This window comes from Bos grunniens, chromosome 17 (genome assembly GCF_055505025.1).
Source record: "Bos grunniens cultivar Pamir isolate PY7600 chromosome 17, Bosgru_T2T1.0, whole genome shotgun sequence".
Classification (NCBI taxonomy): Eukaryota; Metazoa; Chordata; class Mammalia; order Artiodactyla; family Bovidae; genus Bos; species Bos grunniens.
The window spans coordinates 35,664,175-35,690,889 of NC_141181.1; the positions used below are offsets into that span (position 1 = coordinate 35,664,175).

Genomic DNA, 26,715 nt, shown 5'->3' on the forward strand with positions numbered 1-26,715 from the left:
AGGCCTGAAACAGGACTGAATTTTAGAATAAAATTATTAAATACATAACTATATAACCCTTCAGATCAGATCAGATCAGTTGCTCAGTCGTGTCTGACTCTTTGCGACCCCATGAATCGCAGCACGCCAGGCCTCCCTGTCCATCACCAACTCTCGGAGTTCACTCAGACTCATGTCCATCGAGTCAGTGATGCCATCCAGCCATCTCATCCTCTGTCGTCCCCTTCTCCTCTTGCCCCCAATCCCTCCCAGCATCAGAGTCTTTTCCAATCAGTCAACTCTTCGCATGAGGTGGCCAAAGTACTGGAGTTTCAGCTTTAGCATCATTCCTTCCAAAGAAATCCCAGGGCTGATCTCCTTCAGAATGGACTGGTTGGATCTCCTTGTAGTCCAAGGGACTCTCAAGAGTCTTCTCCAATGCCACAGTTCAAAAGCATCAATTCTTCAGCGCTCAGCCTTCTTCACAGTCCAACTCTCACATCCATACATGACCACAGGAAAAACCATAGCCTTGACTAGACGAACCTTTGTTGGCAAAGTAATGTCTCTGCTTTTGAATATGCTATCTAGGTTGGTCATAACTTTCCTTCCAAGGAGTAAGCGTCTTTTAATTTCATGGCTGCAGTCATCATATAACCCTTAGAAGAATCTAAAAAAGGTACTATTGTGACTTTATATCTCAATTTCACTTTATGTCTGCCCACAAATAACCATAATGACAAGAAATACAGATGCCATGATATAATTTTAAAGAGGTATAATGTGCTAAAAAAAAAAAAAAAGGGTTTTAACTTACATATTTTTACCTTTGCCACAAAAGAATAAGATCTCAATTCTGAATACTCAAAGATATGAACTTCCTCAGCAGACAAATAAATAACACATAAAATTGTACATATACTTCCCAGAGGTTCAGGCAACCTCTAGGCCATCATAAACGTACTAAGGTCCATGAACCTTAAGAAAACTTTAAAAGGAATTAATATTGTATATGTTCAAATAAACTTAAAAAAACATATTCTTCTTTAAAATAAAAAGGAATAGATGAAGTATATTACCTGAACTCGTACATAAACCACAACATCTACAGGGAAGGAAGAGTAAGCAGATGTTGAAGATGATACTAGTGATGTTGTTGATTCTTCCATAGGATCTGGTATTTCAAAATGTCCCATATCTTCATCTTGAGAGCTGACAGCTGTTAAAATATTTAAAGTTTTACTATTAGGGTAAAGGCAAACTATTTATTAAAAGATCTTTTTCTTTTTTGCTAGTACTGAGATCAGGGGTATGAATGCACAGAAACACTGGCTTCTGTAGCCCATTATTCATTACATCTTTCCCTATTCAAACCTCTTACTCATTCCTTCAAACTCTTGATTCCCGCTGCTGTACCAAACAGCATACAAAGAAAACAGTAATTTTGCCATTGTCCTCAAGGACTGTTTCCAGTCCAAGAGTCACTCTAATATAGGACCTGTTGTTGTTAGGGAGAAGGCAATGGCACCCTACTTCAGTACTGTTGCCTGGAAAATCCCATGGATGGAGGAGCCTGGGGGGCTGCAGTCCATGGGGTCGCACAGAGTCAGACATGACTGAGTGACTTCACTTTCACTTTCCACTTTCATGCATTGGAGAAGGAAATGGCAACCCACTCCAGTGTTCTTGCCTGGAGAATCCCATGGACAGAGAAGCCTGGTAGGCTGCAGTCCATGGGGTCGCACAGAGTCGGACACGACTAAAGTGACTTGGCAGCAGCAGTTGTTGTTTAGTTGCTAAGTCATGTCCAACTTTTGTGAATGTGTGGGCTGCAGCCTGCCAGGTTCCACTATCCATGGGATTTCCCAGGAAAGAATACTGTAGTGGGTTGCCATTTCCTTCTTCAAACACAGGACTAAGGATGTTAATTTTGTCATTAAGTAGCTGTAGCCATGGAGGAATCATAAACCCCACCAAGACTAGATGGTCTCTCAAGTTGTTTTTCCGTTCTATAATTCCTTTATCATTGAATGTATTATACGGTAATATATAAAAGCATTACAAAATCCTTCTAGTAATAGGACTGAAAAATACATGTGATGGGCAATTAGGTATTTAAGAGGACACTCACTTGTATAGTTCCTTTCAACTGGTGTAATTGGGATAGTTTCCAAAGCCTTTTCCAGAAAGTCTAACAGGCAGGGACTGATTACCATTTCTTCTGGCAATGACTGAAGTGCTACCCAGGCATATAACTTGGCTGTTTTTACTCCTCCACTTCCTTTTCCTTTGGCTAGAACATGTACAGATGTGAGATGAATTTAATAGTTTCCAGAAAACATAATCTTGTGAGAAATTAGAATTATATGAGTTTAATCAGGTGAAGCATCTTGTACTTAAAACCATACAAGAATGCAATAAAAATAGGTTGATAGAAATCTTATTGTTAGAATACAGAGATGATCAGTGATGCATATAAATACAACAGTTACTCCTACTTGCTCTAGGTCACAAATTTTGGTTCAGTTTTTCAAATTTATATTTCGCTAACTCTTTCATTAGTATTTTAGCATTTAGTCTCTCATTTAGTATTATTTGTCAACTTAAGAAGATATAATAGAGAACTCTGACTAATGCTAATTTGTGGCAAGTGAGGAAAAACATCAGTTTTTACACTTTCTTAGGTTCTTGCTGTTCTTACCTGGTAAATATTTACATGCCTCCTTACATGGGCATGTAAGGAGGCATGTAAATACTGCATCTCTCCTTCCTTCTACCTGACTAAATATTTCCATGTTAACAGAATGATATAACAGCTAAGATTTAGATAACTTTGGCTTAGGTTTCCAAGTCTACCATGTATTAGTTTGTAAACCTAGGAAAGAAATTCAACTTTTATGAGCTTTAACTTTCTTCATATATAAAATGGGGATAATAATACCTGCCCTGTACTTAATGGACAGTGAAAGTGATATAAAAATATTAGGCAATGTCCTGATTACTGGCTACTTTGAAAAATTTGTGTATCAAGTTCCATCTCTCAAAGCTTTTTCTTGTCCAACCCAATATTCCCATTTTGGAAATTCTATTATATATATAAGGTATTATTCATGTGGTATAGTAGCCAGATTCCAAAATAACTTCCAATGGTCCTTTCTCCTGGTACTAATGCTCTTGTGTAGTTCCCTCCCACACTGAATAAGGGTCACCTATATGATCAATAAGATATGTGGAAATGATAGTATGTGACTCCTGAGACTAAGGCATGGAAGATATTGCAGCTTCAGCCATGTATTCTTTTGTATCACTCCTTTTGAGGGAATGTCAGCTGCCATGTCATGAGAACACCCAAGCAGCCCAGTCATGTGGGGAGAAACTAAAGCACCAGCTTGTCAGCCATGTGAATGGGATAAGATGGAAGCAGATTTTCCAGACCCAGTCAAGCATTTGGATGACTGTATCCCTAGCCAACATCCTGACTGCAACTTCATAGAAAACTGTGAAGTTAGATGCACTCAGCCCCACTGCTTCTGAATTTCTGATCCATAGAAACTATGTCTAAGATTATAAGCCACTAAGTTTGGGATAATTTGTTATGCAATAATAGATAATAAATATGGTTTAAGTTCAATGTATTCTGTCTTAAATATGTAAGTCTGATGTTTCCATCTAGATCATAAGCTCCCAAATTTGAGCTATATAAGACTTTCTAAATATACAGAGATCTAAAAAATTAAGTAAAAACTGATATTCTAAGGTAATAGCAATTTGAAAACTTGGCAAAAGGAATTAGCTTACACTTCCATACATGAATTTTGTACAGTCATTATTGGCAAGTCTAAGTCCTTTTTTCTTAAACATGTGAATTTGAAAGTCTTACTAGAGCAAGTAGGTGATGACTTGAAATTAATTTATGAAAAAAATTAAAGTATATTTTCCTTAAATACCTGAGGGAATAGGTGGGGGTTGGGGAGGAAGTAAGGTGTTAGTCTTGCTCTGGACAGTGCAAGGTAAAGGAGGAGAAGGAGGAGATGTTGCACTATCTTTCATACCATACAGCTTGGACTCTTTAGAGAGTGTTCGTGGCAAGGAAGATCCTCTGGAGGCATTAGGTGATTCAGTCTTTAGAGTCTTGGAATTGTAATGCAACTGTATTGAAACAAATAAACTTCCAAAATTAAAATTATGCACATGAGGAAAACAAAAAAATGTACTAAAACATGGCAGAAAGAACACTGATCCAGGAACCAGAAGATTTTTCAAGTTAGCTTTGTGATTCTAGCAAATTCCTTATTAGCTTTTTTCATTTTTAAGGTGAAAATAGGTCATCCCAGATACTATTTTAAATTCTTTCTAGCTTAACATTCTAGGAATGTATAATTCTAGAATCTAAAAAAGTTGCACTAGGCAATGTTTCGCAAACATGAATATCAATGTTTAAGATACTAAAGACCTATAAATAGAAAACTATAAAACACTGGTGAAAGAAATCAAAGAGGACACTAATAGATGGAGAAATATACCATGTTCATGGATTGGAAGAATCAATATAGTGAAAATGAGTATACTACCCAAAGCAATCTATAGATTCAATGCAATCCTGATCAAGCTACCAACAGTATTTTTCACAGAGCTAGAACAAATAATTTCACAATTTGTATGGAAATACAAAAAAACCTCGAATAACCAAAGCAATCTTGAGAAAGAAGAATGGAACTGGAGGAATCAACCTGCCTGACTTCAGGCTCTACTACAAAGCCACAGTCATCAAGCAGTATGGTACTGGCACAAAGACAGAGATACAGATCAATGGAACAAAATAGAAAGCCCAGAGATAAACCCACGCACCTATGGACACCTTATCTTTGACAAAGGAGGCAAGAATATCCAATGGTGAAAAGACAATCTCTTTAACAAGTGGTGCTGGGAAAACTGGTCAACCACTTGTAAAAGAATGAAGATAGAACACTTTCTAACACCATACACAAAAATAAACTCAAAATGGATTAAAGATCTAAACGTAAGACCAGAAACTATAAAACTCTTAGAGAAGAACATAGGCAAAACACTCTCCGACATAAATCACAGCAGGATCCTCTATGACCCACCTCCCAGAATATTGGAAATAAAAGCAAAAATAAATAAATGAGATCTAATTAAAATTAAAAGCTTCTGCACAACAAAAGAAACTATAAGCAAGGTGAAAAGACAGCCTTCAGAATGGGAGAAAATAATAGCAAATGAACCAACTGACAAACAACTAATCTCAAAAATATACAAGCAACTCCTATAGCTCAACTCCAGAAAAATAAATGACCCAATCAAAAAATAGGCCAAAGAACTAAATAGACATTTCTCCAAAGAAGACATACAGATGGCTAACAAACACATGAAAAGATGCTCAACATCACTCATTATCAGAGAAATGCAAATCAAAACCACTATGAGGTACCATTTCATGCCAGTCAGAATGGCTGCAATCCAAAAGTCTACAAGCAATAAATGCTGGAGAGGATGTGGAAAAAAGGGAACCCTCTTATACTGTTGGTGGGAATGCAAACTAGTACAGCCACTATGAAGAACAGTGTGGAGATTCCTTAAAAAACTGGAAATAGAACTGCCATACGACCCAGCAATCCCACTGCTGGGTATACACACCGAGGAAACCAGAATGGAAAGAGACACATGTACCTCAATGTTCATTGCAGCACTGTTTATAATAGCCAGGACATGGAAGCAACCTAGATGTCCATCAGCAGATAAATGGATAAGAAAGCTGTGGTACATATACACAATGGAGTATTACTCAGCCATTAAATAGAATACATTTGAACCAGTTCTAATGAGGTGGATGAAACTGGAGCCGATTATACAGAGTGAAGTAAGCCAGAAAGAAAAACACCAATACAGTATACTAACGCATATATGTGGAATTTAGAAAGATGGTAACGATAACCCAGCAAAAGAGACACAGATGGATAGAACAGTCTTTTGGACTCTGTGGGAGAGAGAGGGGGAGGGTAATTTGGGAGAATGGCATTGAAAAATGTATAATATCATATAAGAAACGAATTGCTAGTCCAGGTTTGATGCAGGATACAGGATGCTTGAAGATGGTGCACTGGGATGACCCAGAGGGATGGTATGGGAAGGGAGGTGGGAGGGGGGTTCAGGATTGGGAACACGTGTACACCCGTGGCGGATTCATGTTGATGTATGGCAAAACCAATACAATATTGTAAAGTAATTAGCCTCTAATTAAAATAAATAAATTTAAATTAAAACAAAATAAAGTTTTTCCTGTCAAAATTTCATGCACATGGGGCAATGTGCAATTTAGAAGGTCTCATGTTCAGAATACAGCTACATTAGAGAAAACTTCGCAAAGTCTCATTTTAATGTAACTAGTGTCAGACACGACTGAAGCAACTTAGCAGCAGCAGCAGCAGTGAAGGAAGAATATATATGATAGGAAATAAACCTGGCTACTAATAATCTAATTTCTTATTCTAGATATTTAGATTTTTACCTTTACATCAACTCCAGGAATATAAAACACTGTTGTTTCTAAGTCACTGGGCTTTGTTTGTAGAGATGATGGCACTTTCTTGCCAGTCATTAAATGGGTGGTAGAAGCATAATTAGTTTGAAACTTCTTCTTTTTGGAAGGAGATTCTTGATCTAAACTTCTGGAACTTCTGTCATAACTCCTATAAAAAGAGAAAAATGGTTTTTTTTATCTTTTTGAAAGACATTTCTCTTATGTTGTTTAAAGTCAAATTTCTATTAATAAAGTTGAAAAAGTGAGGCTCGTCATTATCTCTAGCTAAACTGGCTAATCCTTGCATGGGTAAGGTTTATGTTGTATGTTCCATAACTATACAGGGCAGTTACCTTTGTCCTTTCCTGAGGTCACAACTCTTCCAAACGAAGGCTGAACCAAATGAAACTACTCTTTACGCAGGTAGGTTAATATAGCTGAATACCAGAAGTTTATTTTGGCTTATTGCAGTTCAACCAAAACTAAATTAACATTCTTTTTATCATCACTATTACACTTCTAAGACTTTAACTGGTTATACTGCCTTTTTGTCATCTCATTGTATAAAAATCTTCATTAGACAATGAGACATTTAAAAATCTTTTATTATAGAAAATTACAAACATATAAATGTAAATGGAATGGTAGAATGAACCCCCATGGGCTCATCTCCCAGCTTCAACAACTGTCAGCATTCTTCCTACATGTTTTACCTGCATTTCCACGCATTTTTTACTCATCCACTAGATTATTAATACTATTATTTTCTCTAATTTTTTTGTAGATTAGGAAGGAAAAGCAAAAACAGAAATTCAAAGAAAAACTAATCTAACTTTAGGCCTGTTTATACAACTATTTCTTCAATGATGGAAACGTGGTAAAGCTACTGTTACAGCCTGAGCAACATTCCAGTTTTCTGAGGCCTCTTTGTCCAATTGTTGCCCAATCTTTCTTATTTCTTTATGAATTCATCAAACTCTCAATAACAAGACACCTTTGAGTATTGTACCATTCTTTGAAACAGAAATGTGAATAAAAGGATAGGGACTAAGTAAGAAATTCATACTTGGAGAATTCCAAAGATAAAACTGTTTAAATTAACAAATTTCCAGAATCTAAATCAGTCATCCATTTCTAATCACCAAAAAATATTTTACATTTGCTTAAGGAAATAGAATGATATACAAATGAACACTCAAACATTCCAACTATGATTAAAAATACTCTTTAAATCTGCATTTTGGGATGTGGGGAGAAATGTTTGTTATGATTAGTGATATATAAATAGTATTCCTAACAAATGAAGTTATATGTACCCCTTTCTGACCAATATCTTACCTTCTCAAGCTTATATCATCATGTTCTTGTAGAAGTGTGGTTGGGTGGAGCACACATTTTCCACTATCAATTTCAACTCGAATATCAAGTTCAAAGTCAATATTTCTCTCTGTAGCTGTGCCACTAAGACTTCTGTTGGCTGGGGCTGTTGGCCAGCGTTCTGTAAATAGCTGATGAACAGCAGCAAAGCCTGTTGCTTTTTTACGAGATGTATGTCTAGAGAAAGAACAGCTGGTCATTATATTGTAGTAAAATGGGAAGAGTTTTCAGCAAACTATTTTCCAACATGTTATGTGAGCAATGAAAGTGTTAGTTGCTCAGTTATGTCCAACTCTTTGTGACCCCATGGACTGTAGCCTGCCAGGATCCTCTGTCCATGGGATTCTCCAGGCAAGAATACTGGAGTGGGTTGTCATGCCATCCTCCAGGGGATTTTCCTAACCCAGGGATCGAACCCAGGTTTACTGCATTGCAGGCAGATTCTTTACTGTTTGAGCCAAATAACTTTGGAAATAAAGTCTGTAAATAAATTTTAGTATTTTATAAATTCACACAAATTACCCAGATAGCTCTTACTAACTGAGGTGTTTCCTAAGTTTAATGGAGTCACACTTTATTCAACAACTATGTACTGAAGAATTATTATGTGCCAGGCAATGTGCTAAGTACTTGGGACACAGGCACAATCACTGGCTAATAAAGAGTCTGAATATCAGAATATGACCTACATTGTACATTTTGGAGGAGATTTCATTTCACAAACTGTAAAATTTAAATTCTACTTTCCAGATTTTATTAAAAAAAGGGGGGGCGGAGAAAACAATAATGCCATATGGAGCTAGATTATATTAGTAAATCATGGATATGTCTCAGTCTCACTCTGGCTAGGCACAGTAAGATTTATTTGTTTTTCTGTAAACATTAACAGTTGTAAAATGTTTTAACCTCAGTTCTAAGGTACTGCCTAAGGATTTTAAAACAAAAAGGCTACTACTCACGAGGGTTTCCTGTAAATATAAAACCTTTCCCTCTCATGGTCGTCATCCTTTTCATCTTTCTCAGAATCTTCACTGGTAGAAGACAAACTGTCATCCCGTCGACCCTCTTCAGACTGGAAAGAAATGCCTGGTGAAAAGCCTCCTGGGGTTTTGGGAGAACTGAACATGGAATATGATCCTTCACTATTTGATGAATAATGGGAAGGACCTTCAATGGTTACTGACAAGAGGTCCAACTCTGTCTCCTCTGGAAACTGAATGTAAAGAGAGAAAACATGAATCAGGTTCATATTACAAACCTCTTTTCAAGTTAAAAAAGAAAAAGAAAGAATACATGTTTAAGCATTTAAAATCTCAAAATGGGATTTCCTCACTCTGAACTGAAAAGTCAGCTCTGTGAACATATGAAATGGTATACAAAACAAGGAAGGAAGAAGTTCAAACCACAGAAAGTCATACCACTGACACACTAAAAATCAGAGTGAAATTTTACTTTATGTAAGCATGTAGCATCATGTTGATTAGTACATACTATAATTCTTTAAAGAATAGTTAATCATAGTATGGAGACAAGAGGAAACAATGTGATCAACTTTAAATAACAAGGTCAAGAGAGCAATTAATGATGGAAGAGCATGCTGGTGTTAGTACAGAATGCACTTTGTGCTTCTAGAATACTTTTTGTGGATATATCTTTTTAAAACAGGCCCTTAAAGGGATGAAGAAAGATGTGTAAATAGTTACATAATTAAGCATGTCAGCCAATCCAATGTAAGAATCCTATATTTTAAGGTGAATAGTTTGTATAAATATAATTTTGTTCCCTGAGGATGGTACCATGAGGCCATCTCATTTAAGTAGGCAAAAAAAAAAAAAAAAAAACCCCAAAATTCTGTGTCCTAATTTTGATTCCAAGTTTTGAGAGTTGCTTACATATTCTTTGAGAATGTGACAAGCCTTTGAAATGTATAATGTGCAAGGTAAATTTATTGATACTACCATTAGATGCATAGTGAAATCCTATAATCAAAATTTCAAACATTTGCAGAATCTAGATTTTCTTTATAGCTTTTCTTCAAAACATCATTTAGTAAATAAGTCAGTCATATTTTATAAGAAAATCTTTGATTCTTTAAAGCTGTGCTAAGAGTTTATGTAGATAAATATCCCTGTGTTTTATATTTATTTTCTATTTAGCCAGGCTTTCCTTGTGGCTCAGCTGGTAAAGAATCTGCCTGCAATGTGGGAGACGTGGGTTCGATCCCTGGGTGGGGAAGATCCCCTGGAGAAAGGAAAGGCTACTGACTCTAGTATTCTGACCTGGAGAATTCCATGGACTGTAAAAACTTGGTGTTGCAAAGAATCTGACACAACTGAGCTTCTTTAACTTTCACTTTCTATTTAACCATGCTTAATGATCTATTTTGTAACATTATTTTTATATACTGTTTTTTATAAATAGCATACACAATTTAGACACAGGACTTGAATCAATTCAAATATTAATGCCTTTAAGAATAAATCAGTCATTTCACAGTATATACATATATCAAATAATTATGCTGTACATTTGAAAATAATGTTACATGTCAATTTTCTTGATTTAAAAAATGGTGGACAGGTGAAATAATAAATTTGTACAATCTATTCAATTCACTATAAATGATTTATTTCCAAGTTCAGTTTTAGAAAACAGGACATGTCTGTCAAGCTTACTCTATTACAACTGAATAATTCTAAAACAATTTAACTTGACTAAATTCAGTGGAACTATGGGATATATATTGAGGCTATCTTAAAAGAGTGGGGGAAGTGAAACAAAACAAATGTGGAGTAAGTTCCAGCTTTTAAATGTAACTTGGTGGAAAATTTCTAGACAAAGATTTATACACCTACTATACAATTACAATTTTAAAATTAAATTTTACTCTTACAACTATATTTAGGGAAAACATGTGGTTAAAGGTGTTAATTTAACTTATAAATGATTGTGTAGCACATTCTATACTGTTTCGAACATAATTTTTAATACTTTTATATATGCTTTTTTATATCAGTGATTCAATAAATAATATTCAATAATTAATTTGTTATTCTAAGATAGTTTGATTCTAGTTTGAATTAGGTAACTCATTTTTTTTAAAGATTCTTTTTATAGATGAATGTAGGGAAAAAGAGATTCACTTAAAGATTAGCAAATAACTAATATATGGCAGTTTTTGGTTTATGATTTCATTAATTTGGTACACTGATTTAGTCCTTTAATTTTTGAGGTTAAATAATTACTATTAAATTATAAGTACAGAACTAAAATATATTCATGCATAAGTTTATGAAATATACATGATAAAAAAATTCAATCATTTTAAAGCTTTATGTAAAATATTTTCAAGATCTGAGTTTAGTATGAAAATGAGAGGAAGACATTTTGAAAGCAGATTTTCAGAGTGGTTAAATAATTTTAAAGGAAAACTTATGTTGTTCTTAAAAAGTACCTGAAAATACCCTTCCCCAGGACAGCTGGATTGTGGTGCACTTCCCCATACTGTTTTTTTCAACTTAATTAAAATAATAAGAAAATTTATAAAAATTTATGAAAAGTAAAAAAACCAATGTTTTAAAAGTAAACAACAAAAAAAGAACAAACATTTTAACATAAATTTTAACATGCTTTGAAACTGACTTTTTGACTACTAGTTTCTGATATTATTTCTATATATTCTGAGCTAAAGTACATAAATAATAAAATAAAAAACATTTACATTTTTTAAAATACCTAGTTTAATGTGGAACTGAACTTGAAAGAAATTATTCAGCAAAACGTTTCTACTTATGAGCAAGCAGTATGGAGACTACTCTGTACACAGAACACTAATACTTACAGTACGGCTCTCAAATGATAGCATTTGGGCAGAGCCCTATTTGGTAAAGTACAGAGACTTTAACCATCACAATCCATACTTCCACTTGTAGGAATTAGTATTTCTAAACTGAGTAACTCATATAATTTCATAATTACTAAAGATTCTTTAGCACTGTATATCACCAACGAATAGTCTCTCTCTTACTGTATCTTGGATATTGAAAGTGACTCTGGGTCCAGGAGATGCTGCATCCACACGGATTTCTGGGAGCTCCTCAGTTTCTCCTACTCGAGAACTATAAGTAAAATATAAGATTATTAAACATTAATATTCTTAAAAAAACCCTGAACTTTTATAAAAGTCTGATTAATGACATTAACACTTTATTTCTAAATATTTACTTTATCCAAGGATTGAACTTTTGGTACTCCTTAATCTTTAGAGACTTCCCTGGTGGCTCAGATGGTAAAGCATCTGCCTACAATGCGGGAGACCAGGGTTCGATCCCTGGGGCAGGAAGATCTCCTGGAGAAGGAAATGGCAACCCACTCCAGTGCTCTTGCCTGGAAAATTTCATGGACGGAGGAGCCTGGTGGGCTACAGTCCACGGTGTCGCAAAGAATCAGACATGACTGAGCGACTTCAATGTCAGTGTTAATCTTTAGCATCACATAAAACAAAATTCACTGCTTTGATTAACACAAGGTTTTCTAAAACCAAACCTTATAAAAAACAATTTATATTTATTACCTAGTGTTTTTAAGGTTTCTTTTTTTTGTTGTTGTTTGTGTGTGTGTGTATGTGATGTGGACAAATCTTTATCGAATTTGTTACAATATTGCTTCTGTTGTTTTAGGTTTTGTTTTTTTGGCTACAAGGCATGTGGGATCTTAGTTCCCTGACCAAGGATCAAACCTCCACCCCCTGCATTGGAAGGCAAAGTCTTAACCACTGGACCACCAGGGAAGTCCCTATAGTGTTTTTTTTTCACTAGTAAAACTATATTTTTCTGTATACTTTTCTATAATATATAAAATTTACATTTTTCCATATAAAAGAACTTTTCTACAGTGACAAATTTAAAGCTACAGTTACTAATATGCAAATATTCATTTCTATAAGTTTACACATAAATTTGTCTAAATGGCAATGTACTTCATACTAAAAAGTACACAATGACTTTTATAATATAAAAGTGTATTTAAATGAGACAGAATTCCTCAAACTTCTTATACTGACAGCATCCATTTGCTACCTTAATTTTGTAATTTCCCCAATTAGAACAAAATAAATAAGTAGTGAACTTTGGTAAAAGAGTTAGCAATTTTATTACTGTTTCATCGATTGAAATATATTACCTTGCCCTTTCCATTCGCTTAAGAGGTGGTCTTCCAGAAGCTGAAATGCTTTTCGATCTGCTGTAACTTGGTTTGTAACCCAAACCCCACTTATCCTTTAGAGAAGCAGCCTATTGAAAGGGGAAAGAAATAGGGTGACTTTAACTGTTACAATATCTGACTTGAGACAAAATTTTCTGCTAGTTAACAAGTTAGTCTCCTTCAGATCAATAACAAGTTATCTTAAATTGTGACTTTAAATATCACTTAACAACAGAGATGGATCAGAGTACAGCAGGAATCAGCTACTCTTCAGTCCACATGTCAGTTCCTCGTACAAGGAAAATAAGAGACGCTAGCTGACCTGAGAGGAAAGACTGGGAGCAAGGCTGAGAGGTACAGAAATCAGGAGAAAAAAAGAAAACAGTAAGAAAAGAAATGAGAATTGGAAAAAAGACTCTGGGAGAAAGGTGAGGGAGAGAGTGACACTAATCATTTCAAGTACTACCCCACCAAGAGAGCTTTTAATTACAGAAAAGGAAAGGAAGTGGTAACTGGAACACCCTCCTTGTCTCTAAATCCTTCTTCAAATTTGTAGTTTGGAGAGACTGGATATTAAAAAGTCTAATAATGGAGATAAGAAAGCAAGAGGATTAAAAGGGAACTGAGTGGAATTAAAAGAGAATTGACAAATTTGACAAATGTTAAGAACATAGATGTAATTTCAATAATTTCCCTAATCCTCTCTACCTAGTTTTATTTTTTAAAGTTAGGCCAAGTATAAACTAATTTATAAATAGTATGCAAGCAACATTAACACTATGTACTTACTTCACATGACTGTGAAGTACATAGTGTCATAAACTTTAAAGTTATATATTACTGATCATCACTGTCCATTTAGTACCATCAGAAGCCAGTGATGAATATTAAGTTGAATTTTCCCTAATTCAAATAATTTAGAACAGTATTCAAATGAGGTTGTCTGGGACTCTGGTGGTGACCAAGGAAAGACAGCTCAAGCCAATGAACTAAGGATCCCTGAAGCCTTCCCCGCTTCCTCTAACCTTAGCAGCTCTGATTTTATCAGTTCTTATCTATTGGTACTCAAAACCTTATTCTGGTTAATGGAGGGTTCTGCTGACTATATTTTAAAATATTTAGTTCTTCTACTAAGAAGACCACCTTGACCCAAAGCTATCTACCTCTACTTGAATAAGTTTTATAATTATTTTCTACTATATTTATTTCAGTTGTTCAGCAACTAGGCTAAATCCGAGAATGTGGTAGATGGTAGGGTCAAAGATAAATAACTTGTCCTTTAAGAGACTCAAACTCTAGTAAGGGCAACTAAACATGCAAATAATAAAGGTAAGAGTAAAGTGCTGAGAGTATGCAGTGGCTAAGAGTAAAGTCAGCTGTGGATAATGGGATGGGGTAGAATGGACATTTCAAGATTTCACATTTGACTTAGAGTCAAAAAAGAGAGTATGACTTTATGATCAGATCAGATCAGATTTGTCGCTCAGTCGTGTCCAATTCTTTGTGACCCCATGAATCACAGCACGCCAGGCCTCCCTGTCCATCACCAACTCCCGGAGTTCACTCAGACTCATGTCCATCGAGTCAGTGATGCCATCCAGCCATCTCATCCTCTGTCGTCCCCTTCTCCTCTTGCCCCCAATCCCTCCCAGCATCAGAGTCTTTTCCAATCAGTCAACTCTTCGAATGAGGTGGCCAAAATATTGGAGTTTCAGCTTTAGCATCATTCCTTCCAAAGAAATCCCAGGGCTGATCTCCTTCAGAATGGACTGGTTGGATCTCCTTGTAGTCCAAGGGACTCTCAAGAGTCTTCTTCAACACCACAGTTCAAAAGCATCAGTTCTTCGGCGCTCAGCCTTCTTCATAGTCCAACTCTCACATCCATACATGACCACAGGAAAAACCATAGCCTTGACTAGACGAACCTTTGTTGGCAAAGTAATGTCTCTGCTTTTGAATATGCTATCTAGGTTGGTCATAACTTTCCTTCCAAGGAGTAAGCGTCTTTTAATTTCATGGCTGCAGTCACCATCTGCAGTGATTTTGGAGCCCAGAAAAATAAAGTCTGACACTGCTTCCACTGTTTCCCCATCTATTTCCCATGAAGTGATGGGACCGGATGCCATGATCTTCGTTTTCTGAATATTGAGCTTTAAGCCAACTTTTTCACTCTCCACTTTCACTTTCATCAAGAGGCTTTTGAGTTCCTCTTCACTTTCTGCCATAAGGGTGGTGTCATCTGCATATCTGACATTATGGATATTTCTCCCGGAAATCTTGATTCCAGCTTGTGCTTCTTCCAGTCCAGCATTTCTCATGATAAGCAGGGTGACAATATACAGCCTTGACGTACTCCTTTTCCTATTTGGAACCAGTCTGTTGTTCCATGTCCAGTTCTAACTGTTGCTTCCTGACCTGCTTACAAATTTCTCAAGAGGCAGATCAGGTGGTCTGGTATTCCCATCTCTTTCAGGATTTTCCAGTTTATTGTGATCCACACAGTCAAAGGCATAGTCAAAGAAAACACAGTGGCTAAGGGCATAACCTGTAGAATCCCACTGTTTGAGTTTGAATCTTGGCTCCATTGGAATTACTGGCTGTGTAACCTTGGTGAAATTACTTGAGTTCTCTGTGCCTCAGTTTCCTCATCTTTAACATGGGGAAAATATTCAATGATACAAGCTAACACATAGGGTTGTTATAAAGATTTAATGGGTTGTTAAGTGTAAAGTGCTTTAAACAGTGCTTAGTACATAGTAAACATGAGGTATAAAAATCAAGTGTTATCACCAGCAATGGAGAAGGCAAGAGAACAACATAACTCATCATAGCTTTCATAAAATAAAAGCATTTTTTAAATAATATAGTTTAATAAAATCCTCTTTGTTTACTCACTCGCATACTGGACCTCCGTAACTTTTTACGAACATCTCTTCTAATATCATTCACGGCAACAGATTCTAACTGTTGATAACGTTGAATCTCCTGGTTTATAGTTCCTTCACTTGCACCTAATTTTCTGGATGCAAAACAAATATGGCAGTTAGTGTAAACAGTTAACAAAGAAAGAATAAGTTTTACTTGCTCCTTTTTGATTCTTTAACTTATCAGACTATCAAAGATTATGTATGGACAGGCCAAAACTCTTCATAATGTTAATACCCATACCTGGCAAACTGTTAAAAAAAAAAAAAAAAAAAGGAAAAACTGTCTTTAATGTTTTATGAAATGGTTCTTATCTGTTTCTACATCAAGAAGTCTCTTTAATAATCTTACAAAAGCTATGGAACTGCTCTGCAGAATAATATCTGTATGTAAAATTTTATGTATAATTGTAAGTTTCAGAAAAGATTTTAGAGGAAGTATACTTTGCTACAAGTCATTTTTTCCACTGATTACAAAACTCAAACTGTAACATAAGTCAACAAGAAAATATGAATCATTGTAACCGATTTTACAGAAAAGTTTTTAGAGAATAACTTTCACTACATATTGCATACATTTCTGTTAAATCCTTGAATACAAAAAACCCCCACAGATACAGGTGTACCAAAATTAGAAAAGCTGAAGTATGACTATCACCCTGGGGGGAAACAAAATTATGAAGTTTGGCAAGAAGAATATTTAGCCTTTACAGAACAAGTATGATCTAGTCAGTAGTATATAGTAAGCAACAGATAAAAAAATTAGTACCACCTACTCCCTGCTCTTGACTTGCCCTAGACTCACTTCAGTTCTAGTGACCTGCTAAAACAAGCAAACAAAAAAAAGTACGAAGTTTGAATTCAGACAAAGACAAGTTCAAATTCTGATTTTTAAATCTCCCTGAGCCAATTTTCTTATCTATAAAGTTTGGATAATGCCATCTAATCTTGCAGAAATGTTGTGAGGATTAAATTGAGATAAGATGATAGTTTCACAATAAGTACTTAATAAATTCTAAACTTGCTTCCTCTCTTCAAACATTCACATTCCAAAAATATTGTTAGCAAAACACTCACACATATATATGTATGTAAAGATACATGTAAATAGACATGTAGAGATGCATATATGCAACATAAAGTCAGTCTTAAAATGCTCAGAAATGGGGAGCTGTGATAAGCACTAGACTAAGGTTTTCAGCTTTATTACTAATGAATGTATGATCTCACACAAATTACCAAACTTCTCTGGACCTTGGTGATCTCATTTACTTAACTAAAGGGGGTTGTACTAGCTCCAATCCAGTTCCCTTCTCATTTAAAATCTCATGGTTCTATTATTAGGGAATATTATACTGAATTAAAAATCATTATACATACTTAAGATCATCTATTACTTTGGCCTGTTCATTCAATTCTCGGATATCTACTATACGCTTCATAATTTTTCTTCCTCTAAGTTCTCCTGGCTGGCTACCAGATGCTCCTTGTCTTCTATAATCAACAGCTTCCTGAAAAATCAAAAGCATGTCTGTCAAAAGTAACACCCCCAGGTCACAAAGCAAATCTTATCACAGAAATAGCACCTTAAATCAAAAGACGCATGCAGGAATCAAAGCGATCTATGTTAAGTAAGATGATTGGAATTCTCCAGTGATTCAAACCCCTTCATTTTCATAAGGAATCTAGTTGCTACCTACATTTCCCCATGAGTGAGCTCTGCATGCTTTCAAATGGGACTGGCTAGACTGAGGGGAGGCCCACATGTCTGGGTCACATAGATACTCTGCAGGAACAGAATAGCGCTGATGTGGGGGCCTGAGGCCTAGTAGGTGATTTACAAGTCGCTGCCCAAAGGTGAGCTTGTGGCCATCTCCACTTACTGCACTTCCATCTGAACTCTAAACAATAAACAGTAACGTTAACTTTTTAAATAAACTAATACAATTTGTAAAGTTTAAAAATAAAATTAAAAAATAAATAAATAAAATTTTCTTTCCAAGAACAAAACTAATTCATGATACAGTAGTTAAAAGAGGTTGCTTTTATTGTTAATGTGTTATCTGTAGGTTAAGGCACAAGCTGGCTGACAGTCATTATGAAACAAGCAATTCAAAGACAATATTATGAAATACAAAAAAATTATATAAATGTAGGTACAAAGAACCACCACAACCTTTCTTCCTTCACAATTAGCAACTATAATAAGTAACAATGATTTAATAATATCCCTTTCACAGGGTAAAAGCCAGTCTTGAAAAAGTCTAACAGTGTGAATTTACTTACAGTATGGATAGTGGGAGACATAGTGTCAACTTCATCCTCATCGGACAAGTCAGCTATATTCACTGAGTTTAGATCAGCAATGTCATCTATGTCTTCTTCTCCTGTCAGAGTTGTAAGGGTGTTACCCAGAGCATTCAGTCTTTTCCCAATGTTAGGATCCATGTGGACATCAATCCCACACATTTTCCACAATACGTTGAGTGTCCAGGTTCCAGCACTACTACTTTCTGTTTAAATAAAGAAGAGGCATTTTTGGTAAGTCTTAAGTATAGAAATTTAAATAATTCTACATTCAAGGAATAAAATGGACGATGGCCCTGTGTAATAACAAATCTCTCTCATAGTTCTGTCAGAAACGTGAGACTATGGGGCTGATTTGCTTGTGATATGGTGTGTAATTACTGCTTCCTCTGTGCAGCACTCTACTTTCCCCAAGTGACCTATTCCCCCCTCCCCAAGCCCCACGTTCATTTGCCTTCCTGTGTCTATAGCAGGATTGGCATGAGCCTCCCTCATTAGCCAGAATTAATTAGATAATCAGTCTAAGTAAGGGTCAAAGTTGGAAAGCTAAGAATCCTTTCTTAGACTTGAGAAAATATGGTCCCTTTCTAGTAACTGAGGGTGGGGAAATGAGGTTCATGAGCTGTTGGCAGCTGTGTTTCATGCCACATGTAAGGACGTCAGCAGTAAGAAAATGTGGGCAGCCAGAATGAAGAAAAGACAAGAGCTGGAAAGCGCCCCGGTGACAGCTGCAATCTTGTTTCTAGACTAACTTGAATTGACCTGGTTCCTTCTCTTCACTAAGACAGCCACTTTTAAGTTTAACTGTGATCTGCAAATAATTCTTTTGATAAGTTCCTGCTTTTGCTTAAGCTAGTTTGAGTGTGTTGTTTTCACTAAAAAGGCAGAGTCCTGACAAAGACTTACGTGCTCTTCCTCCCATTATGTATGTTTACTTCAGTTATCACATTTTTCTTGTAACATTATTGCTGGAAATTTCCTAACGTTTTCAGTTAGTGGGGACTTCAGGCCTTGCTATTTTCTGGGACAATTTACTTAGGATGGGCACTTGGACTATGTTTGGGAGGATAAGAGGGAATAATAAGGAGAAAAGGAAATCTACTAATCTTAATCAGTTTCTACTGCTCCTCAACATCTGAAGAGCTCTTAAATATCTCCTGCTTACCCTAATTTTATACCAGGCAAAATAATAAAAATTTACACTATGCTATTATCTCAGAGACAAGACAGGTTATTACTTCTATAGTATCTCCTAACCAGTTTCCTAGATTTTTCTCCTAATTAACCCATGAAAGTATCCCTTTTTGATACTGCCACCTCTGCTTTCTTGCTCAAAAATATTCAGTTCTTTTCTCATTGTCCACCAGATCAAGTCCAAACTCCTTATTTTGGGATTTAAGATTTTTCCCATCTTATTTTCACATAACTATTCCAGCCAATTTGGACAACGCTAACTAGAACCTGTGTTCTAACAAAACAGGTATTTTTCTCTCTGCCTGAATTTTCCCTATTCATATTTTCCGTTTTTGCCTAAGAAACAATTTTATCCATCTTTCAAGTCCCTGTTTAAATGCTAATTCTTCCATAAAGCTTTCTCTCAATCTCGTATCCTTTGTAATTTAGAAATTTTATCTGCCTCCTATAAATTTCAATAGCAATTGGAATTTTGTATCAATATTTTATTGAGCTTATCACTTATTACAGTTTATAGTTGTACTGCAGAGCCATAACTACCCTGTTAGAATTTAAATTTATAGAGTAGAAAGTGTATCTTATTCATCTTTGTCTTTCCCAAAACATTTTGTAGTTATGTTATACACTGGTCTTGTCTAATTAATTGTTAAATAAATAAAAATATACTAATGGTACATATACACAATGGAGTATTACTCAGCCATTAAAAAGAATACATTTGAATCAGTTCTAATGAGGTGGATGAAACTGGAGCCTATTATACAGAATGAAGTAAGCCAGAAAGAAAAACACCAATACAGTATACTAACGCATATATATGGAATTTAGAAAGATGGTAACAATATCCCTGTATACAAGACAGCAAAAGAGACACTGATGTATAGAACAGTCTTTTGGACTCTGTGGGAGAGGGAGAGGGTGGGATGATTTGGGAGAATGGCATTGAAATACGTATAATATCATATATGGAACGAGTCGCCAGTCCAGGTTCGATGCACGATACTGGATGCTTGGGGCTGGTGCACTGGGACGACCCAGAGGGATGGTATGGGGAGGGAGGAGGTAGGAAGGTTCACGATGGGGAACACCTGTATACCTGTGGCGGATTGATTTTGATATTTGGCAAAACCAATACAATATTGTAAAGTTTAAAAATAAAATAAAATAAATAAATAAATAAATAAAAACAAAATAAAATAAATTCTCAAAAAAATATACTAGTTATTGCAAAATAGTTTTTAAAAACTAGGGAATAACAGAATAAGTTTTAGTTAAAAGATCCTCTAATACAAAGGCAGGAAAAATAGATTTTAAAAAAGCAGAATTCTACCTGATACATATAGCAAAAGTAATACCAAATATAAACTTACCAGCAGCTGCCTGTCCTGTAGTCCTGGAACATACTTCATAGGTACCATCTGGAACTACACCTGCACAAAAATCACCCCCAAAATAATCTTTAACAAAATTATGCTTGTGGTTAAATACACTGTAATTTTTCTTTCAAAAATTATTATCTAAATATAAATAGGATTACTAGTCTCTCTAGATTTCAGTTTCTAATCTGGAGAAAGAAAAGGACTATCTTAGATGACTTGCAAAATCTACTTCATATCTCACAATATTTTATTCTTATTGATTTTAAGAATTAAACTCATATACCTGAAATTAACAGAATATAAATCAACTATGCCTCAATAAAGAAAAAGAATGTACCTGCACTTTTACCTTTACATTCAATGTGTGATTTCCTCATCTGTTGGCCAATATCTGGCCAACTCTGAAACTCTAGTTTCTTGATGCTGTGACAATTTGTACCATCATGAGTAAATGGCACTTTGAGAATGCAAACACTTTGAAACTGATTTTTTGATAACTAAGAACTGCCACATCAGTTCACAGACATGATTCATCAGCCTTGTCTTTTAGTTTGACAAGAACCTTTTTATGAGAAATAAAAAAAAAAAAAGACTGACTACCATGATGTCAGTCTCATAAGATCAGTCTCCTGAGCCCATTGACTTATTCTCAGAACACATCTAACTTTAATTTTGAAGCATTTTCTATTACTTAGCTTTAATCAGATAACTTTAGCTTTTTTTTAGAGGTTAATTAAATCAACAGTTTTAAAAGCAGAGACATACCATCCTTGAAACAATTTTTAAAGAAAATAAAGCCTAAATTGTTTAATAGACTCTCCCCAAATATAGTATTTCTGCAACTCACATTACCTAATTCACCTTTAATGTCATAGTTATAAAACACAGCAAAATAGAAGAAAAACCTAAACAAACCTTGCAAATCTAAACATGCTAGAATGAAAGCAAAATCCTTTGAAAATGGAGAAATATAACTAAGGCTAGTAAATTAAAAAAGGGTAGAAAACATTGAGGACTTCCAATCCAAAGAAATGGAAGAGAATTTTTAAAAGTTAAAAAAAAATTATATAAATTCATAGAATACAGAGCCATGGTGTATTAATAAGGAACATTAGAATTCTGAGGATTAGACCTGAATCCTCAAAGTGAGAAGTAGGAAACCAACTGGGCTCCTTCCCATTGTACTTGTCATCTTTGAGTTGGACCAACCAAAATCCAGGATGGCTGTTTTCTTGCTGTGACAAACAAATGCTGTTGTCCAGGTGTTAGCAGAAAGACTGGAATTTTTCAAACTTCTAATAGTTTAGCTTCTCTAAGTACATGTTAACGAAAAGAGTCTAATCTTTACTATTTATTTAAATGGTCCATGGAACACTTCCTACAGATCCTGCTTTCTAATTTTAACTGCATTTCCCCCAAATATTATTACTGAGAGAAAAAATTACAGTGGGTCACCTTTTTTCTAGGGTATGACTTTTAAATGATCTTTGAAAAAAAATCCAACTTTTTATTTCTCTGCCCTAAACTCGACTCTTTAAAAAAAAATTATCAGTTACATGCAAGTATACTTATTACTAATAAAAACTACAAAATAGTAAACTACTTGGCAAATTTGCAATTTGGAATTCTTTTTTATCAACAAAACAACTACTCTACTCACCTCCTTTGCCATCCTCCCAAGACACTCAACAATAAACATGTTACAGATACAAGTCATTTGATAACCTCCAAAACTCAAAATAAATTATGATTTTCATAATTATTATAGCATATTAGTGTTCTACTTTGTTGGTATAATGTCCACTGAAGTGCTAAGTTATTGTTTATATTCTTAATATGTTTTTGATATTGAGTCAGACGTATATTTCTTATGCATTTTCCCTTTGTTTAAACTGTTAAGGAAACAGTATTCTTCCTTTGCTTCCAAATATACTTTATCCAATATGACTACAATGATGACAAAATATCACCTTAATAAAAATCAACAGGTTTAAATTTATTTTAAGGGAAAAAAACCACACAAACAAAAGACGGTTATGGTGACTTTTTAAAATATATATAACAGCCATGTAAAATGATTATTTGTAAAGGACGCTAATAAAAGCTATTTTTGGTCTTCTGGGTATTAAGCCTGAGTACTTCGACAGCAAGTCTTCTTAGTAACCTGAAGTATTTCAAAGACATCCTAGTATTTTACCTATTAATTATCTAAATGCAAAGCATTCAAAACCAGGAATTTCACCTAAAATTTTACCAAAATTAAGTACCAAAACTTTAATTTTTTGATATGAAAACATTGGAAAGTCTTCCAAATACCTAAAGAAAACCCACAAATGGAGGGATTTTCTTCCAATGGAGAGAGGGGAAAATTGCTAAATAATAGTATATCATCTTCTGGAAAGTAAGTATTAATTTTGGTCTACAGATTAACTGAGGAATTTTAATTCACAACCTTTAATTCTCAATTTTTCATTATAAGATTAATGACACTTTATCAAATCTGCTATAATGTTTAAAATATTAAAATAAAAACAAACTCCTGTATCTTCAAAATAGCATATTAAACACAGCTTCAGTTATTCCCAACTTTGAGCATTATGGAATCAGAGGAATTCACCCAAATTATACTCTGTATACTACATATTTGGAAGTGTGGATTTACCTATGGCTCAAGTTCCTGATTATCCTGTATTACGTTATAGAATGAACTGGATCTTATACATATATCACTTTCTTTCAAGATTCCCACAGAACAAAGATACTTTACCTGGTCATTCATAAATCAATTACAGCGAAAATCAGGGGGTGAGCAAATGCTATATCATCAATAAGAATATCAAGTTGGTTTACTTACCTAAACTACTGAAAGCTGCAGTTTTTCACAAATATGTTCTGGTATCTTTAATTAGAAACAGTCTTTATTTCACAAAGTCCAATAAAATTTCTATACATGAACATCCTTTAGTTTTACTAATGACATTGGGGTTATTTTTAATTTTTAAAAATTATAAAGCTCATACAGAAAATGAGAGATACTCACAGGCATTCATCACTAGGTCCCCACGAATTTCTGGTTTCCAGTCATCCCATGACGTCTCAAAGCCATCAGCAAAACGGATACAAAAGTTTTTGAAATGTCCTTTACTGACTAGAGATTCTGAAGAACAAGCAGTGATGAGAGTACTTTCAATGGTCAGTACTAAGGCAGAACCAGTGTCAAGATCTCCAGTGTGATTAGACTGCAAAATACATTAAAAAGGTGACAACTTTTTAATACAAAATACAAATACAAAATACAAATACAAAATACAAAAAAAGGTGACAACTTTTAAAGTTTGGAAATCTCCTAGGATTTAGAAGACCCAACATATAGAAAGAGTCAACCTTAGAGAGCTTTGTTAAAAAGCAGCTTAGAAAGATGCTATTTTAAAACATTAAACTGCCCATGTGATATGCACTTGCCATTTAGTTTTTTAAAAACTAAACATGTAAAAGTCTGATTATCTATTTTTTAAAATCTCAGGTCTCTGTTTTAGTTGTGGGGAACATTCATTTTGACAACCATCCCTGCTGTATATAGCTTTCCTGAAATCTGTCCAACATGCTGTATTATCATTTTTCAACTTCTGAAGCACAAACATAACACATACTGCCAATCCTCAACCCAGAAGTTTTCTTAACACTTTCCTGTCAAACAATAACTAGAAGATACATTCGTTCAACAACTGGTTACAGGTTAAGGTAAATTGTAACAATAAAACACAGACCTCTGTATTTGTTATAATCATAACTTCATAGCATAATAGGGGTTCACAGCTTTTTCTCTTATACAAGTGAGCGTGCAAATATGCATTCCCGAGAACTGTTCTTAAACCATAAAGACTATTTCTGCTTAATCCAGTACATATACCTTGGAAGTTTGTTACCATTAAATATTACAGTTTAAAAGACTTTGGAAATTCCCTACCCTGTTTTAGATGAAGTTACTCAGTATTATATCATATTCTTAAATATGTTAGGTTTCTATTTTATCAACAAGTATATGCCAAAGATATCTTTGCTAAATACAAAGTAAAAATAAAGATTTATTAGATGGGTGTCAATCTCATTACTGTTATGAGCCACATCAAAATGATTCAGAGAAAGGTCTCATGAGATCCACATTTAATACTCCGTGGATGAATAATGTTGGAAGGAATTCAATCTTACTATTTAGTAAACTCAAGTTATAAACTGTTATCCTGAAAATATTTATTGTTATACTCTGTACACACACAAAAAATCATTAGTAGAAATGTTTAGTTCTAAATCTTGGACTGTGATTCTATTTTTTATACCTGTGCAGTATTTGTGATAGGCAGGCAAATTCCCAGATCATTCACAGTGAGCTGCAGGAAGAGAGTCCCAAATGCCTGGGCTGACGTTTGCTGGATACCAGGCAGCATATCTACCACTTCCTTCGTAGCCATATGAATATCTTTATGTAAAGCCATTCGTTGTTCATTCCAATTGTCATATGCGGCTTTATAATTCAGCCAAAACAGCACAGCTTTTGATAATTAAGACAGGGCAAAGGAAATATTAAAATCAAAGCTGTAAATCTACATGGCAAGTAAAACTGTATAACTATAAAATCTTGTTGATTAATAAAAATTAGTCCCAGAAAATTGTAAAATTAGAACTAGAAAGAATCTAAGAGGATACAGTCAACCAGACAAATGAAAAAAGCAGAAAGCAGGAAACTGCAAAATGGCAAAACACAGAAGATAATTCAGGTCTAGTCACTCATTTAATGAATTACTTGTGAAATGCCTACTTTATGGTAAGCGCTGGGACGGAATCACAAAGGAAAACAAACATGGTCCCTGACCGTACAAAGCTTTCTGTTACAACTGTTAAAAATTCTTGAAGGAGAGGTATGTAGTACTAGAAGCATACATTTTAAAAGTGTGATTTAGAGAGAGGAGTAAAAACAATTTGAGTTTGTAATAAAAATGAAATCTGAGGGTAAATAAACCATCATTTAATGCTATATACAGAGGGGGAGTCTTAAGATAAAGATGAAGAGGTCAGAGAAGTAGAAGGAAAAGCAAGAGTTATGACATGGATACAAGAGTAGAAAGTACTTTTAAGGAATCACTGGAAGCTGACCAGAGGATGGTAAGATGAGAAATGAAAAAAAAAAAAAAAAAAAAGTGTACCAGATTTAGCAAAACAAAATGTTAGAGGTAGTTTTCTAATGAACTGATCTTATCAACATTCAATGCCCATCACCAGTTTATTTTATGGCTTCATAAATAGTTCTTTATTACTTCTAAAATAACCATTACTATCTGCCCAAGAGACATTAATTAGACCCTATCATAGCTTTATTTCTCATCATTTTCCTTTATGAAAGTTGCTGCTATACTTTCTTGGGCCCCTGCTAATATATATTTATACATGTATATTCCTTTTCTTTTTCACTTGGCAAATATTTATTTAGTTCCTAACTACGGAGGTAAAATAGGACAAGCTTGCATTTCCTATCTCCTGAGTAAACTCCTAACTCCAAGTTGAACCTAAAACATTAATTTCTTCTCTGAGAAGCACAGAGAAAGTTAGAGAACTCCCTAGTATATCAGAAGAAAAATATATATATATATATATATTTCAACTCTGCAGTCAACTTTGCTCTCTTTCCACTGAACTGAGAGCTCCTTGAGGGCAGAGTTCCTGTTTTCTGTATGTATATTCCATTTCTATATAGTGAACAATAAATGTTTACAGAATAAATGAATAAAGACACTGCCAAGAAGAATGGGTGTAATAG

General features: G+C 34.7%; 1 protein-coding gene across 15 annotated transcripts in view; it reads right to left on the reverse strand.

Annotated features, from left to right (window-relative positions):
* Positions 1 to 26,715, reverse strand: part of BLTP1 (bridge-like lipid transfer protein family member 1) — a 195,190-nt gene that overhangs the window by 23,648 nt on the left and 144,827 nt on the right. For 3 of the 15 annotated variants that reach the window (XM_086346895.1, XM_086346896.1, XM_086346893.1), the window contains 16 exons: positions 25,241 to 25,452; positions 23,944 to 24,142; positions 20,895 to 20,954; positions 18,310 to 18,536; positions 17,724 to 17,924; positions 17,404 to 17,534; positions 15,995 to 16,118; positions 13,079 to 13,188; positions 11,925 to 12,015; positions 11,352 to 11,414; positions 8,857 to 9,110; positions 7,859 to 8,074; positions 6,509 to 6,689; positions 3,927 to 4,128; positions 2,111 to 2,272; positions 1,059 to 1,198 (listed from right to left, as the gene is read on the reverse strand). In XM_086346895.1, the coding sequence (XP_086203021.1) occupies positions 1,059 to 1,198; positions 2,111 to 2,272; positions 3,927 to 4,128; positions 6,509 to 6,689; positions 7,859 to 8,074; positions 8,857 to 9,110; positions 11,352 to 11,414; positions 11,925 to 12,015; positions 13,079 to 13,188; positions 15,995 to 16,118; positions 17,404 to 17,534; positions 17,724 to 17,924; positions 18,310 to 18,536; positions 20,895 to 20,954; positions 23,944 to 24,142; positions 25,241 to 25,452 (2,573 nt within the window). The remainder of the gene's footprint in view (positions 1 to 1,058; positions 1,199 to 2,110; positions 2,273 to 3,926; positions 4,129 to 6,508; positions 6,690 to 7,858; positions 8,075 to 8,856; positions 9,111 to 11,351; positions 11,415 to 11,924; positions 12,016 to 13,078; positions 13,189 to 15,994; positions 16,119 to 17,403; positions 17,535 to 17,723; positions 17,925 to 18,309; positions 18,537 to 20,894; positions 20,955 to 23,943; positions 24,143 to 25,240; positions 25,453 to 26,715) is intronic. The other 12 variants (XM_086346902.1, XM_086346901.1, XM_086346900.1 and 9 more) reach the window with 7 other exon arrangements.